We start from the raw sequence: 13,644 nt of genomic DNA on the forward strand, positions 1-13,644 counted from the left end.
ACGAGGACATCTGGGATGAAGGTATAAGATCGCAATGAAGCATTTCGACGCCTGTGCTCCGTATGGCATACCATATGACTAGAAGCTGGAGATAGTCATCAAACTGTTTCCACAAGGACGATGGCATGGTGTGCGGAGAAACGTCGAGGCTAAGCGTGGAATTCCCTTTACATTGGATGAACTAGCTGTGGTGGTGAATGCTCTTCTTGAATCATTTATAAAAAGATTCTTTAATAGAATGGATTTGGTAACTCGTTGTACATGTTTCGTCACATAACTTACATCTCTCTCTCTCTCTCTCTCTCTCTCTCTCTCTCTGTTGTTGTTTTTTACATTACTGAGAATCGTGGTTTCTTCCAATACTTCTAACAAATTTTCTCCATCGGTCAATACCACATCTCCAAGAGTTCTTGTGTGTAAAAAGTCCAAGTTACTCTGTATAAAAATATTAAGAATAGAAATGCATTCATCAGTCTTATCTTGTCTTTTTGGAAGTCTTCTGATGATATACCTAGATCGTTAAAGCTGTCTACTATTTGGTATTCCTGCATGTAGTAACTTAACTGAATATTGCTGAATCTGTCTAATGTTCATCTTATTTTTATTAAATTTGAGACCAACTTGAATGCTTTCTCACTTAACTGTTTACATGAGATCTAGCATTTCTTATTCATATGCTGCTATAATGTAGTATCATCAGCAAATCTTAAATTGAAGATTTTTCTACCAGTCACCGTTACTCCATCAATACATTCTTCTAAAGCCATATTCATGGCATTTTCAGCACAAGTATTGAATAAGGCAGGGGATAAAACGCATCCTTGTCTAGGTCTTGTACAGATTTTTAAGTGTCACCAGGTGTATCGGTCTACCCATCTCACAAATCTTCACAAATCTTCAAACAGTAAGTAAGGGTGGTCAAAGTTGAATTGATCAACATAATACACTTTTCTATAGATATAGACACATACTTATAGATATTATTTTTCAGCACCGTTAACACCGGTAACCCGTTAATGAAACAATGTATTTATTGTACAATTTGTAAATTATTCATTTTTTTTAAACCTACTTTCACTACAGTCAGAATTTAAGAAAAGCTGTGGCTGTTTATACATAATTAGAATACAATTAAAAAAAATAATTTATTTAAAAATATTTGGTACAGTTCTTTTTAAATTTTGTTTTAAATTAAGGTCTAGCCTCCAAATTTAAATAAACTCCTGCTTCTGGTTTGCCATTCCCACCAGGTCCACCATGGTGTTGACTTAATTGTCCTGTCAAATCTACGTTAAGATGTTTGTCTTTAACAAAATTGTATTTAACTCCAGCATTGACATCAGTACCATATCCAGGTGTCCTGTCTGCGGACACAAAGGCAGTAGTTTTTGTTGGCTTATTCGTGTATTCCAAACGACCTCCAAAAGAATCTGGTTTCAGTCCATGGGAATCCCATGCTTTCGAACCAGTATAAGCACCATCAAATTGGTGGTTTCCATTACTCCAGAGGTTTCCTTTTTGACCAAGAGTATATCCATTTTGGTTGGCGCCCCAGGTTAAGTCTCTGAAAAATAATATTCAACAATATACCAAATTTTCTAGATTTTTTTATATAATCACTACAAAATCATAAAGGTATCAGATACAATTTACGCATAAGAAGAGCAAGAAGTAGTAATATAAATCACAATAAATGTGATATGTTCATAAATAAAAAAGAAACTTTAGACACTAAATTTAAAGGAAACTTAGGAGAACCTAACCTAGGAAGATATATCCCAAAATTCTATCAGAATTCATCATCGTAATGCAAAACAATATCCACGATAAATAATTTCAAAAAATTTTTATTAAATTTCAGATGTTTGGAAGATAAAAGTAATACAGGTCGTTAAACCGATGAAAGTTACCAAAAATAATTAAACTGGTTAATATAATTGTAGGAAAATCAGCGAAAGAAGATTCTATAGAGGGGTTCTTGTACCAAACTTTAATTTTTGTTGATTGTAAAATGTTAGATATTTTATAAAAGATATAAAAAGATATTTTATAAAATTTAGAAACTACTATTTGTTAAGCAGATGCAGTGCAAAACTGGCCAAAAATTGTATAAGATAGAGGAGGTGGATAATACGAAATAGTAACAGAAGAGAAAGCTTAAAGGTGAAACGAGATCTAAAGCAAACTTACTACTGGTATATAACTAATTTAGCGATATTTCACAATTTCAATGAATTAACTGTTTAAACTTGTTAAATTGTAGTTTAAAATACTTATGTGGGGCTCTAAATGTTTATTTAATTTTTTTTACAACTCATTCAATAAAAACAACATTTTTGTATGGTTTTTGGTGTTTTTATTTACTTACCTCCTTTCTCTATGTACTGGAACTACAAGATACTCTTGTCCACTCTCATCTTCAATGACATCCAATGGAAGGGATGCAACCACGGCAATGTAAAAAGCAATGATAACTAAGCTTTTCATTGTGAAATATAATTTTCTTAATTACTTTTAAGTTGATATTTGACTGATGTTGAAACTGAGTATGTCTTAGGTATTTATATCAAACTTTGTGGGTGAATTTTAAGTACTTACCCGTTTTGTACTGTTAAGTCAAGGTTACAAAATATGTTGTATCTCGTTAATAAGGTGAAGTACAGTTTCCAAGCGCAAACAAATTTGGAACATAGAAAATATTGATACTAAAATATATCATTTCTTATAATCAAAATTACAGATATAATTTGTATAATTACAATATTATATTTAATTTTCTTTTAAAATTATATATAATTAATATTTTACAAAATATAAAAAAATTCAATAACTATATTATCAGCTGGAATTATTACTTACGAAGAACATTTGCTTGTATAACGGTTTTTTTTCAGGGAGATTTTTCAAAGATAAATACGATAAGAAAATAACGTATAATGCCAAAAAATGTCGGCTGCAAAACTCTACATTTCTTGATAATTAGTTTTTATACATAAAGCTTTATGCTTTATGTATTAATTTTATGTTACATTTGTTATTTCCTAGAAGTTGTAATAAATATTTTAGTGCTCTCTTCAAAAAGACATGCTGGTTATATAAGGGACATCATATTTTTATATATCATTGTATTATTCTCTTTATTTTTTTCCGTTATACTTGAATACTTATTATTATATTGTACTATTAATATGAGCTAAATATATACCTTTTCTCTTCCGTTTTCTCAATCACTTTTTACTAGCTAAAATACAGAAATACAAAATATGAGTATTTTGCTCATGGCATGAGCAAAATACTCATAGTTTTGTATTTTTACCATTTTCACTACTTCGGATTGTTTTTTAAACGTTGTAACACCTCTTCAATAGTTGTCACTTTGTCAATACAGCTTATGCGTGGATAAACCCACATTTCGAAATTTTGAAAATAGCGATTTAGTGAGCGTTAAGCTTTCAAATCCATTCAATAATCTCGAGAAGATATTATGACGAGCCTTATTTACAAGATATTGTTAATATTATGTCCAGTATTGTACGCTTATATACAAGTACAATAACTATACAACTATACATATACACTGTGTCCGTAAAGTATGGAACAAATTCTTTTTTAGCTAAACAGAGCATTTTAAGTAATAATCCTGAAACACGTCGATTTTTGATTTTAATTTACCGTATTTTAAAATAATATTCTAATATACAGGGTGAATTACTTTCGAGTAATGACGTCATTTTTTTTTTAAGTAGAACACCCTCATTTTGTCTCAATTTTCGGTTTACTCTATCTGAGCTGATTCCAAAAATGTGTCGCATGTTGATTCAAATTGGTACAGGGTGGACAAAAATACAATAGTTTTGTGTGTCTTCATAAAGTAACGCGTTAGTTAAATTAACAATATTATCAAAAATACTTATTGTCTAGCGGACAGAATATGATGAAATACATGACTTTATACATGTTCGAACTGCAGCCCTTGCTGTATTTGACAGTAACCCAAACGTTGTACAAATTCTTGTTGAACCTTGTTTATTGTGTCTTGAGAAATATTGTTTATAGCTGTCCGAATTCTCTGTTGTAATTCTTGAATATTTGCTGGTTTCGTTTGATACACAACATTCTTCAGATGGCCCCACATAAAATAATCCAAAGGATTGAAATCTGGTAACCTCGCTGGCCATTCAATAGGTCCACGTCTACCAATCCAGCTGTTCAGAAAAATTTCATCTAGGTACCTTCTAACAACTACAGCCTAATGTGGAGGTGCACCATCCTATTGAAACCAAAAACTTTCATCAAAACCTCCAGGATTACGTCTGCTGGGAAACAAATTACGTAAAGTAGGTACGAGATACCCCCATAAAAACTGAAGGTACGTTGCCCCGTTTAAATTACCTTCGAAAAAGTAGGGTCCGATGATTCGATTTCTTACAATTGCAGCCCATACATTTACCTTTTACGAGTATTGTGTATGATTCTCGCGCATCCACTGGGGGTTTTCTTTTGCCCAGTAGCTACAATTCTGATGGTTAACCTCGTCATTTAACGTGAAAGTGGTCTCATCAGAAAAAATAATGTTTTGTACCAAGAGAGGGTCTCGGTGGCAGTTATCCATCATTGCTTTTCAAAATTGCATTCTTCTATCGGGATCATCTTCGTTTAATTCCTGCACAAGTTTGATTTTATAAGGATGCCATTTGTTTGGCTAACACCGATATCGCGACTAACTTTACGCACAGAAGTGTGCGCATCTTCTTCAAAACTAAGTAAAACATCTAATGCTGTATCAGCATTTGCAGAGGGACGACCTGATTTCCGTGCATTTTCAACCGTACCAGTTTCCCGAAATTTCTTTTCAATCTTACTGACTGTTGAACGCGTTATAGGTCTTTCTGGATATTTATCATTAAACAAATTGCACATTTCCATCTGATTTCGCGATCTGTCTCCATACCCAATCATCATAAGTATTTCAATTCTTTGCTTTACACTTAACTCCATTTCTACTTCAAATTAAATCTAAGCAATAATTAAAACATTCACAAATACCAAAAATATTGTAGTACTAAACTGTCACTGAACATCAATAAATTACTAAACAAATAATGACATTTAACAAAAACATAGCCTACTATGTTTCTTTTAAATTGATAAGAAATAATTTCTTTCATATTCTGTCCGCTAGACAATAAGTATTTTTGATATTGTTAATTTAACTAACGCGTTACTTTATGAGCACACACAAAACTATTGTATTTTTGTCCACCCTGTACCAATTTGAATCAATATGTGATACATTTTTGGAAGCAGCTCAGCTAGAGTAATCCGAAAATTGTGACAAAATGGGGGTGTTCCATTAAAAAAAAAAAAAATAACGGTGGCGTCATTACTCGAAAGTAATTCACCCTGTATATTAGAATATTATTTTAAAATACGGTAAATTAAAATCAAAAATCGACGTGTTTCAGGATTATTTCTTAAAATGCTCTGTTTAGCCAAAAAAGAATTGGTTCTATACTTTTCGGACACAGTGTATAATACTACAACTATACGTATATAACTATACAAGTATACAAGTACAATAACTTATAACTAAAGTATTTTTATATATTTTTGGGTATCACATGCAGCAACTGAAACTTATTAGTTGATAAGTTGTTATTATGCGATTTACAATTTATTTAAATTATGCAATGGATTGTGTATTTTATTATTTTTTATTTTGTGATATTAACGATTTATGTAATTTTAGTAAATTTTCAACTGTGTTATTTTTTTGACTTTTTGTAAGCTTTATCCATAAAATTGTACAATTTTCAGTGACTATAAAGCCTATTTCTATTCTATTCTATTTACATAATACTTTTTTCATTCCTTGGAGCACTGTACAGTCTTTTTCAATGTGGATTTTATTTCTTTACTCATATCCCAATTGTTATTTACATTTAAACCTAGATAAGTGATGTTTTTGGCTTTTTCTATTTCATTACCGTATGCTGTAATTATGTAGTAGCCTACCGGTATTTTTCTGATTACCATAAATAAATATTTAGTTATTAAAGTATTAAGTTTTAAGCCATAGTCTTCGCAATTTGCTGTCAGGTACCATTACCTGTCAGGTAATAACTGTAGTTCTTTCACAGAACTCGCAAGCAGTAAAGTATCATCCACATACATCAGATCTTCTACTTAACGTGCCCTATCCCTAAGGACATTGGCGATCTTCATGGCCCATTTGATATACTCTATCTGCAGCTAAAAAGTTCTAAAAAGTTCTATTGACGTTTTCCCACTCCATTGTCTCAGATTCTTCAGCCACGACGTGCGTCTTCTCCCCGGTCCTCTTTTGTCTTCCATCTTCCCTTGTATCACCAGCAGCATCAATTCGTAATTCTCGTTTCTTGGTATGTGACCAAAGTAGTTCATTTTTCTTTTCTTTATAGTGTTGAGTATTTCTTTAATCTTTTTTCATTCTTCGTAACGTTTCCGAATTTGTTATATGTTCAGTCCAAGATATTTTCCACATTCTTCGATAACACCACATTTCAAAGTTAATGAGTTTTTTCTCTGTCGCCTCTGTAATTGTCCAGGCCTCACCTCCATACAACAGGACAGAGAACACGTAGCATCTCAATACTCTTGTTCTAATTTCGATGTTGAGTTCCCATTGCATAAAATTGCTTTCATCTTATTAAATGCACTTCTAGCTATCTCAATACGCCATTTTATTTTCGTACTTCTATCCCATTCTTCATTTGAGTGCACCTTGAGCTGATATCTGTGCACCCTGCCTAAAAGTTTTCCTTTAGCATAAACACTGTCTTCCTCAATCTTGTTCTTGCTTACCACCATGATTTTTGTTTTATTTGTATTCAGTGCCATTCCATACCTTTCGCAGTATTGGGTAATGCGATCAACCAATATCTGTAGTCCTTCTCTGCTGTAGGCTAGGAGTATTATGTAATATTATTCAGAAGTGCTCAGTTAATAAATATGCCTTCATTTACTTTTTTTAATACCTCTTTACACAATTATTCTGAATACATATTAAAAAGTAAAGGGTAAAGCACACATCTTTGTCTTACTCCACGATTTATAGGTATTCTTTCAATTTTTGTTGGTCTATTCGTATTATGGCTTTCTGATATCGGTATAGATTGGCAATGATTCTCACGTCTTCGTCATCTAATTCTGTGTTCTGTAGTATTTTTGCCATTCTTCGGTGTTGTACTTTGTCGAAAGCTTTTTCGAAGTTGACTAGACATATGAATACGTCGCAATTGACATCTCGACATCGTTCGATTAGTGTTTGTATAATAAATAATGCTTCTCTGGTGCCGAAGCCTTTTCTGAATCCCAATTGGTTTTCAGCTATTCTATCATGTAGCTTTTTATAGATACGTTCGTGTATCACCCGTAAGAACACTTTTAGAATATGGTTCATCAAGCTAATTGTCCTGTGCTCTTCACACTTCATTGCGTTTGATTTTTTGGGTATTGGAATAAATATGGATATGAACCATTCTTTCGGAATCTCTCCCGTATAATAAATGTCATTAAAGAATTCTATTAGTGTACCCATATGATTTTTTGTTAGTATTCTTAAGATTTCTGTAGATCTTGATCACTGTATACGTCAGATAACTGATCTTAATTCTGTTGAGTTTTGAGAATTTGCACATATGCAAATATAGATTAGAAAGCAATGGTGACAAGATACACCCCTGTCTAATCTTACTAATTTCAATTGATTTAGAAGTATCTAGGTCAAACCCAAAGTCTTTGTCGTCTATTCCTACTTGTCCAAGAATTTCCATCAATTTTCCATGTTTTCCAACTTTATCAAGTAAGTCAAGAATTTACAAAGCCAGTGTAAGAACACTATTGACATATGCCTCAAAAAGACCCGATACAGCCACAACATAAAGGCTACTGGAAACAGCAGAGATGAGAGTACTGAGAATAATTACGCTGAGAGATCGAAAGAAAAAAGTGAAGACATTATAGTTTATTTTTATGAACGAGAGAGTAATTAGCATAATTTTAACTGGTACCTCCGACCACTCCATGGGCGTGCTCAAGATTAATTGAAAAATTACTTTGAATAATTGTAAAAAATAAATGAATTATTTCAGTGTTATAAAGTGTTATGTGTATGTAAACAAAAGTGACCTCTTTTATCACACACTATATTAGAACTGACTGGCCTACATTAAAAAGGGTTTTAAAAAATTCACATTTTTTTTAATTTTTAAAAATTACAAAAGAGAAAAAGAGTTTTTAAAACCGTCTAAGGCATGTTAAATAGATGAATAAAAATATTAATATAAAACTTACAGCTACTTGTTACAAATCCAAATCAGATTCAGAAGAGGAACTTTCAGAACCAAGATTTATAATAACTGGCTCGATTATTTTATCAGTAATATTGTCCAGCTTCCACATTTTTTCCTCTTCTTTAATAGTGTGATTTACTGCCTTTTCCCAGTTTTCAGGTTTTACATTATTTACGGCCTCCAAAAACAACTGTTTAACATCATGAATTTTAAAAGTGGTATTTTTTCTTGAAACTTCACTCTTTATCTGTGCCCATACCAGTTCAATCGGATTTAATTCACAATGATATGGTGGGGATCTAAGTACTGTCATTCCACGATTTTTGGCAATTTCATCAATTTCGTATTTTTTAAATGTTTCTTTATGAAGGACACACAACGAATAAAGTTCCTTTCTTATAGATCCGGGATGGTCCGTAATATTTTTTGAACCCAGCCAATTCTGTCAAGTCTTTTTTTAACCACTTGGTTGTGGGCAGTCCTTCTATAAGTTTGGAGTGATAACTTGCATTATCCATTACTATTACACAGTTCTTAGGAAGAAGATCTATCATTTGTTCGAACCATTCTTGAAAGACATCAGCGTTCATATCTTCATGGTACTCACCGGTACGAGTTGATTCAAAAGTTAATAAACCACCTTCAACAAAACCGTCTGAACTGCCAATGTGTACTATTATCAGCCTGCGTCCCTTTCCTGATGGTGGGTTTAAACCAGTAGATAAGTTATTTACAAAAGCGCGCCTTTGACTTGTAACAGTTTCATCCTGCCAAAATTTATTTGGTGTATGACTCTCGTTGATCCATGTTTCATCAAGATGAAATATTTTTCTTTTTTGGTTTCTCATTTCCTTTATGGTTCTTAGAAAATGTCTTCTCCATATGACAATATCGCTTCTTTCTAATAAAATAGACTTTCTGGGATTCTTTTTCCAGCGGAAGCCTATTTCTTTTAAAAGTTTCCATAACGTACTTCGACTCATTTCTGGGTAATCCTTATCATCTCGAACTGAGACAAGAACTTTATCCAATGTTGGAAATTCTTGTCTAAAGAAGAATTTATGCACTTTCCGTCGAAGTCCTTCTTTAAAATGATATTCTATTTGAAATTTTGGTTTTTCTGGAGCATTACGTGGCATTTGAAAACTACATTTCTCTTCTTTAATAACTCTGTAAATCGTAGATTTCCCAACACCAAGTGTACTGCTAACTAACTCAACGGTCTCATCAACACTTTCACATAAACGTTTGTCTGTAAATGATTTAAAACAATTAAATATTAATGTTTTTTCATTAACTGTTAAAGGACCAATTTTTCGGCGTTTACACGGCACTTCCAAATTTTCCATAACACTAGTATACACAATAAACTGCACCTTGCAACTGAAGTACCTATTTTTAGTGAACTGTTAAGAATTTTGAATACGCCACTTGGACCTTCCTACAAAATGGAAAAACCCACTATCACATTTTCTGTGGAATAAGTTTAGAAGGTAATTATCTAGTCAATTACTGTCGTAGATTCCTGGAATTAAAGAATTAAATGTTTGATTGTTGAAACCCTTACTTCGTGGAATGCACTCATTTCAGATAAAATAAAACGTTTTATTTTATCTAAAGAATTAAACTTTATTTTGCAAATAGGTAGGTACTTATTAAACTTTTATTGGTTATATATAACCAATAAAATAAACATCTTACATTTCTTGCAAATTCATTAGTACCTGTTAACCTCCATCACTCCGACACTGGCAACCTTATTTAGGGATTAGTAACCCTCACAACTATTGTATTCTATTCTGCTCCAACCTTTATACCTGGTGGTCATAGTCAATTTAAAATTGTTTTCCTATATACTTCTGTAAACTTGTTGACAAATATCTGTTTTTCATTGAGTCACCCGTATCAACAGTTTAGGGATTTGCATACATAATTTATTGTTTTATTACTCTCTCATACATAAAAATACACTATAGAAGAAAATGAACGTACAGTGTATAAATCAATGGGCACTAAATAGAAAAAAGAATGGAATAATCACATAAGCAGAATGGGAGAGGCCCTTGTCGTCAAAATAGCAAGCGATAAGTCACCAATCGGAAGAAGTATCGGACGACCTCGCAAAAGATAGAGTGACAACTTTTCATCGAGGTATTAATCCGCCAATCAACAAGCAAAATTGCTGATAAAGAGGAAGAAACAAAAATTAAAATTTAAAAATTATGCGTTAATTTTAGTGTGCATGGTATATTTTCATAAATATTTTTTCATATATTTTTTAAGACACAGTCTTCATTTCCAGCAATACATATAGTACATCTCTAGATCTCTAAATAATATTTCCAGATATAAAACTAATTAAGCCATGTAGATTTTTGCGGCCTACGTTTTTTAAAATTTAATTGTTGGTCATTTTAACAATCGTTGCTGCATCACCTTTAATAAACCTCCATAGCAATTGCAAACGGAATGTCAGGAACAAATAATTCCATGCCAAAATCTGTAAAACCCAAAACCGGGATCCATTATACAACTAAATATCCTTTGTAAATAATAACAGCTGATAATATTGTAGTAAGAAATATATAAAATATCAATACATTTTTACGCTTTCCAAATTTGTGTGCGCTTGGAAACTGTACTTCACCTTATTAACGAGATGCAATATTTGTAACCTTGACTTAACAGTACAAAACGGGTAACTACTTAAAATTCACTCATAAAGTTTGATATAAATACCTAAGACATACTCAGTTTCAGTATCAGTCAAATAGCAACTTTAAAGTAATCAAGAAAATTATATTTCACAATGAAAGGTCTAGTTATCATTGCTTTTTACATTGGCGTGGTTGTATCCCTTCCATTGGATGTCATTGAAGATGAGAGTGGACAGGAGTATCTTGTAGTTCCAGTACATAGAGAAAGGAGGTAAGTAAATAAAAACACCAAAAACCATACAAAAATGTTGTTTTGTTTGAATGGTTTATAAATAAAATTAAATCAACATTTAGAACCCTACATAAGTATTTTAAACTACATTTAGACAAATTTAAACAGTTAATACATTGAATGTGTGAAATATCGCTAAATTAGTCATATAGTAAGTTTCCTTTTGATCTCATTTCACCTTTAAATTTTCCCTTTTGTTGCTATTTCGTATTATCCACCCCTATCTTTTGATCTTTTAACTTTTTGGATCTTTTACTACCTCACATTTAAAATAAAAGATTTTATCATCAGTAGAAAATAAAATTTTGTACCCCAGCTAAGAACCCCCTGTGAACCACGCGATATAATCTTCTTTTGTTAATTTTTTTATAATTATATTATTCAGTTTAATTATTTTTATCATTTTTCATCGCTTTAATCACCTGTATCACATATTTATCGTCCGAAAATCTGAATTTTTGTCTGAAAGTTTTGATATTTATCATGGATATTGTTTTGCATCATAATGATGAAATCCGATGGAATTTTGGGATTTATGTCTTCCTAATCGTAAATAGAAAAGTTTATTTTATTGATTGGTAGGTTCTCTTAAATTCCTTGAAAATTTTTGTAGATATTTTGATTTATTATATCTTTATATCTTTTAAATTTTTAACTTTATTTTCATATGACTTAACTTATCCCGTGTATATTGATTTATATTTCCATATGCTTGCACCTCTTGTGCGTGAGTCGTATCTGCTAACTCTAAGATTTTATAGTGATTATACCAAACAGTTAAGAAAATTTAGTATATTATTGAATACCATTTTTCAGAGACTTAACCTGGGGCGCCAACCCAAACGGATACACTCTTGGTCAAAAAGGAAACATCTGGAGTAATGGTAACCACCAATTTGATGGAGCTTACAGTGGTTCGAAAGCATGGGATTCCCATGGACTAAAACCAGATTCTTTTGGTGGTCGTTTGGAATACACTAATAAGCCAACAAAAACTACTGCCTTTGTATCCGCAGACAGAACGCCCGGATATGGTACTGATGTCAATGCTGGAGTTAAATACAATTTTGTTAAAGACAAACATCTTAACGTAGATTTGACAGGACAATTAAGTCAACACCATGGTGGACCTGGTGGAAACGGCAAACCCGAAGCGGGAGTATATTTAAATTTGGAGGCTAGACCTTAATTTAAAACAAAAATCAAAAAGAACTGTACCAAATATTTTTAAATAAATTATTATTTTTTTAAATTGTATTAAAAATCCGTATAAACACCTCCAGCTTTATCCCAAATTCTGATTCTAGTGAAAGTAGATTTTGTTTTTTTTTTAAGAAATGTAAAATTTACAAATTGTACAATAAACACAATTTTTTTTATTAACGGTTACGTCATAAATCTTTCTCATCTATTAGGATAATTTTGACTAGATCTCTTCACTGCAAATCTTCGTATTATCAGTAGTTTTAAGTAAAATTCTTGTAAATATTTGTTGGCAAAATAGTTTCTAAGAAAAAGATGGTATAACTAATTTTAATTGATCTTTATTAACACCAATTTCATATATAAATATTATATTATAATATAATACTTCCATAATGAGGAAATGAAGTCTCTCATATGTCTCTCATACTTCTGCCCACTATAACTATATCATCAGCGAATGCGAGAATTTGCGTCGATCTATTAAAAATAGCTTCATTCATTCTAATATTTAATTTGTGTCCAACTTCCACGAAAAACAGATCGAAAGAGTTCTAAAAATCGCAAAGATCAAGCCAGTCAACAATCAAGTCGAATGTCATCCCTACCTCAACCAAAATAATATTTAATTGTCTTATTGCCTTTTCCAAGGAAATATTAAAAAGGAAACACGCCAGCGCGTCTTAAACCATTACTAATGTCACAAAAACGTAGAGTTTTCTCCTTCAATTCTTCTCATGGCGCCGTCTCCTTTCGAAGGTTGGAGATCCAAATGGTGATTGTAGTTTTGGTAACTGCTGCGCGAAAGATTTCTGTGGATGAGCGATTGGACCATCTTTCAGGTCTTTCAGCCACGAGTTCTGGCGTCTTCCTACTGATCTTTTGCCCTGTACTATTTCTTCCAGTATAACTTGAAGTAATTCGTATCTTTCGCCTCTCAACACATGACCCAAGTATTGCATTTTTCTCTCTGATTATTCTTAGTAATTCTTTTTGTTTACACATGCGACCAAGTACCTCAACATTAGTAACTCTTTGTACCCATAGAATTCTCAACATTCGTCTATATTAATACATCCATTATTAGTTGGGTCAACTTAGGTAGGATCCCAAAGTCTATCATTGCATTATATAATGCAGTTCTTTTCACACTGTCATA

The 13,644-nt window shown here is 32.1% G+C and overlaps 3 protein-coding genes across 3 annotated transcripts in view; 2 read left to right on the forward strand and 1 right to left on the reverse strand.

The window, feature by feature from the left end:
- Positions 1 to 13,644, forward strand: part of Gad1 (glutamate decarboxylase) — a 175,387-nt gene that overhangs the window by 124,038 nt on the left and 37,705 nt on the right. The gene's annotated exons all lie outside the window — the stretch shown is intronic.
- Positions 1,134 to 2,560, reverse strand: LOC140441991 (uncharacterized). The gene is made up of 2 exons (XM_072533014.1): positions 2,369 to 2,560; positions 1,134 to 1,564 (listed from the first exon to the last, which is right to left on the reverse strand). Exons 1-2 carry the CDS (start codon positions 2,485 to 2,487, stop codon positions 1,192 to 1,194), a joined length of 492 nt encoding a protein of 163 aa, XP_072389115.1. The 5' UTR covers positions 2,488 to 2,560; the 3' UTR covers positions 1,134 to 1,191.
- Positions 11,058 to 12,534, forward strand: LOC140441990 (uncharacterized). Its single transcript, XM_072533013.1, has 2 exons — positions 11,058 to 11,261; positions 12,099 to 12,534. The coding sequence occupies exons 1-2, from the start codon at positions 11,143 to 11,145 to the stop codon at positions 12,469 to 12,471; spliced, it is 492 nt and encodes a 163-aa protein (XP_072389114.1). The 5' UTR covers positions 11,058 to 11,142; the 3' UTR covers positions 12,472 to 12,534.

This window comes from Diabrotica undecimpunctata, chromosome 5, assembly GCF_040954645.1.
Source record: "Diabrotica undecimpunctata isolate CICGRU chromosome 5, icDiaUnde3, whole genome shotgun sequence".
Taxonomy (NCBI): domain Eukaryota; kingdom Metazoa; phylum Arthropoda; class Insecta; order Coleoptera; family Chrysomelidae; genus Diabrotica; species Diabrotica undecimpunctata.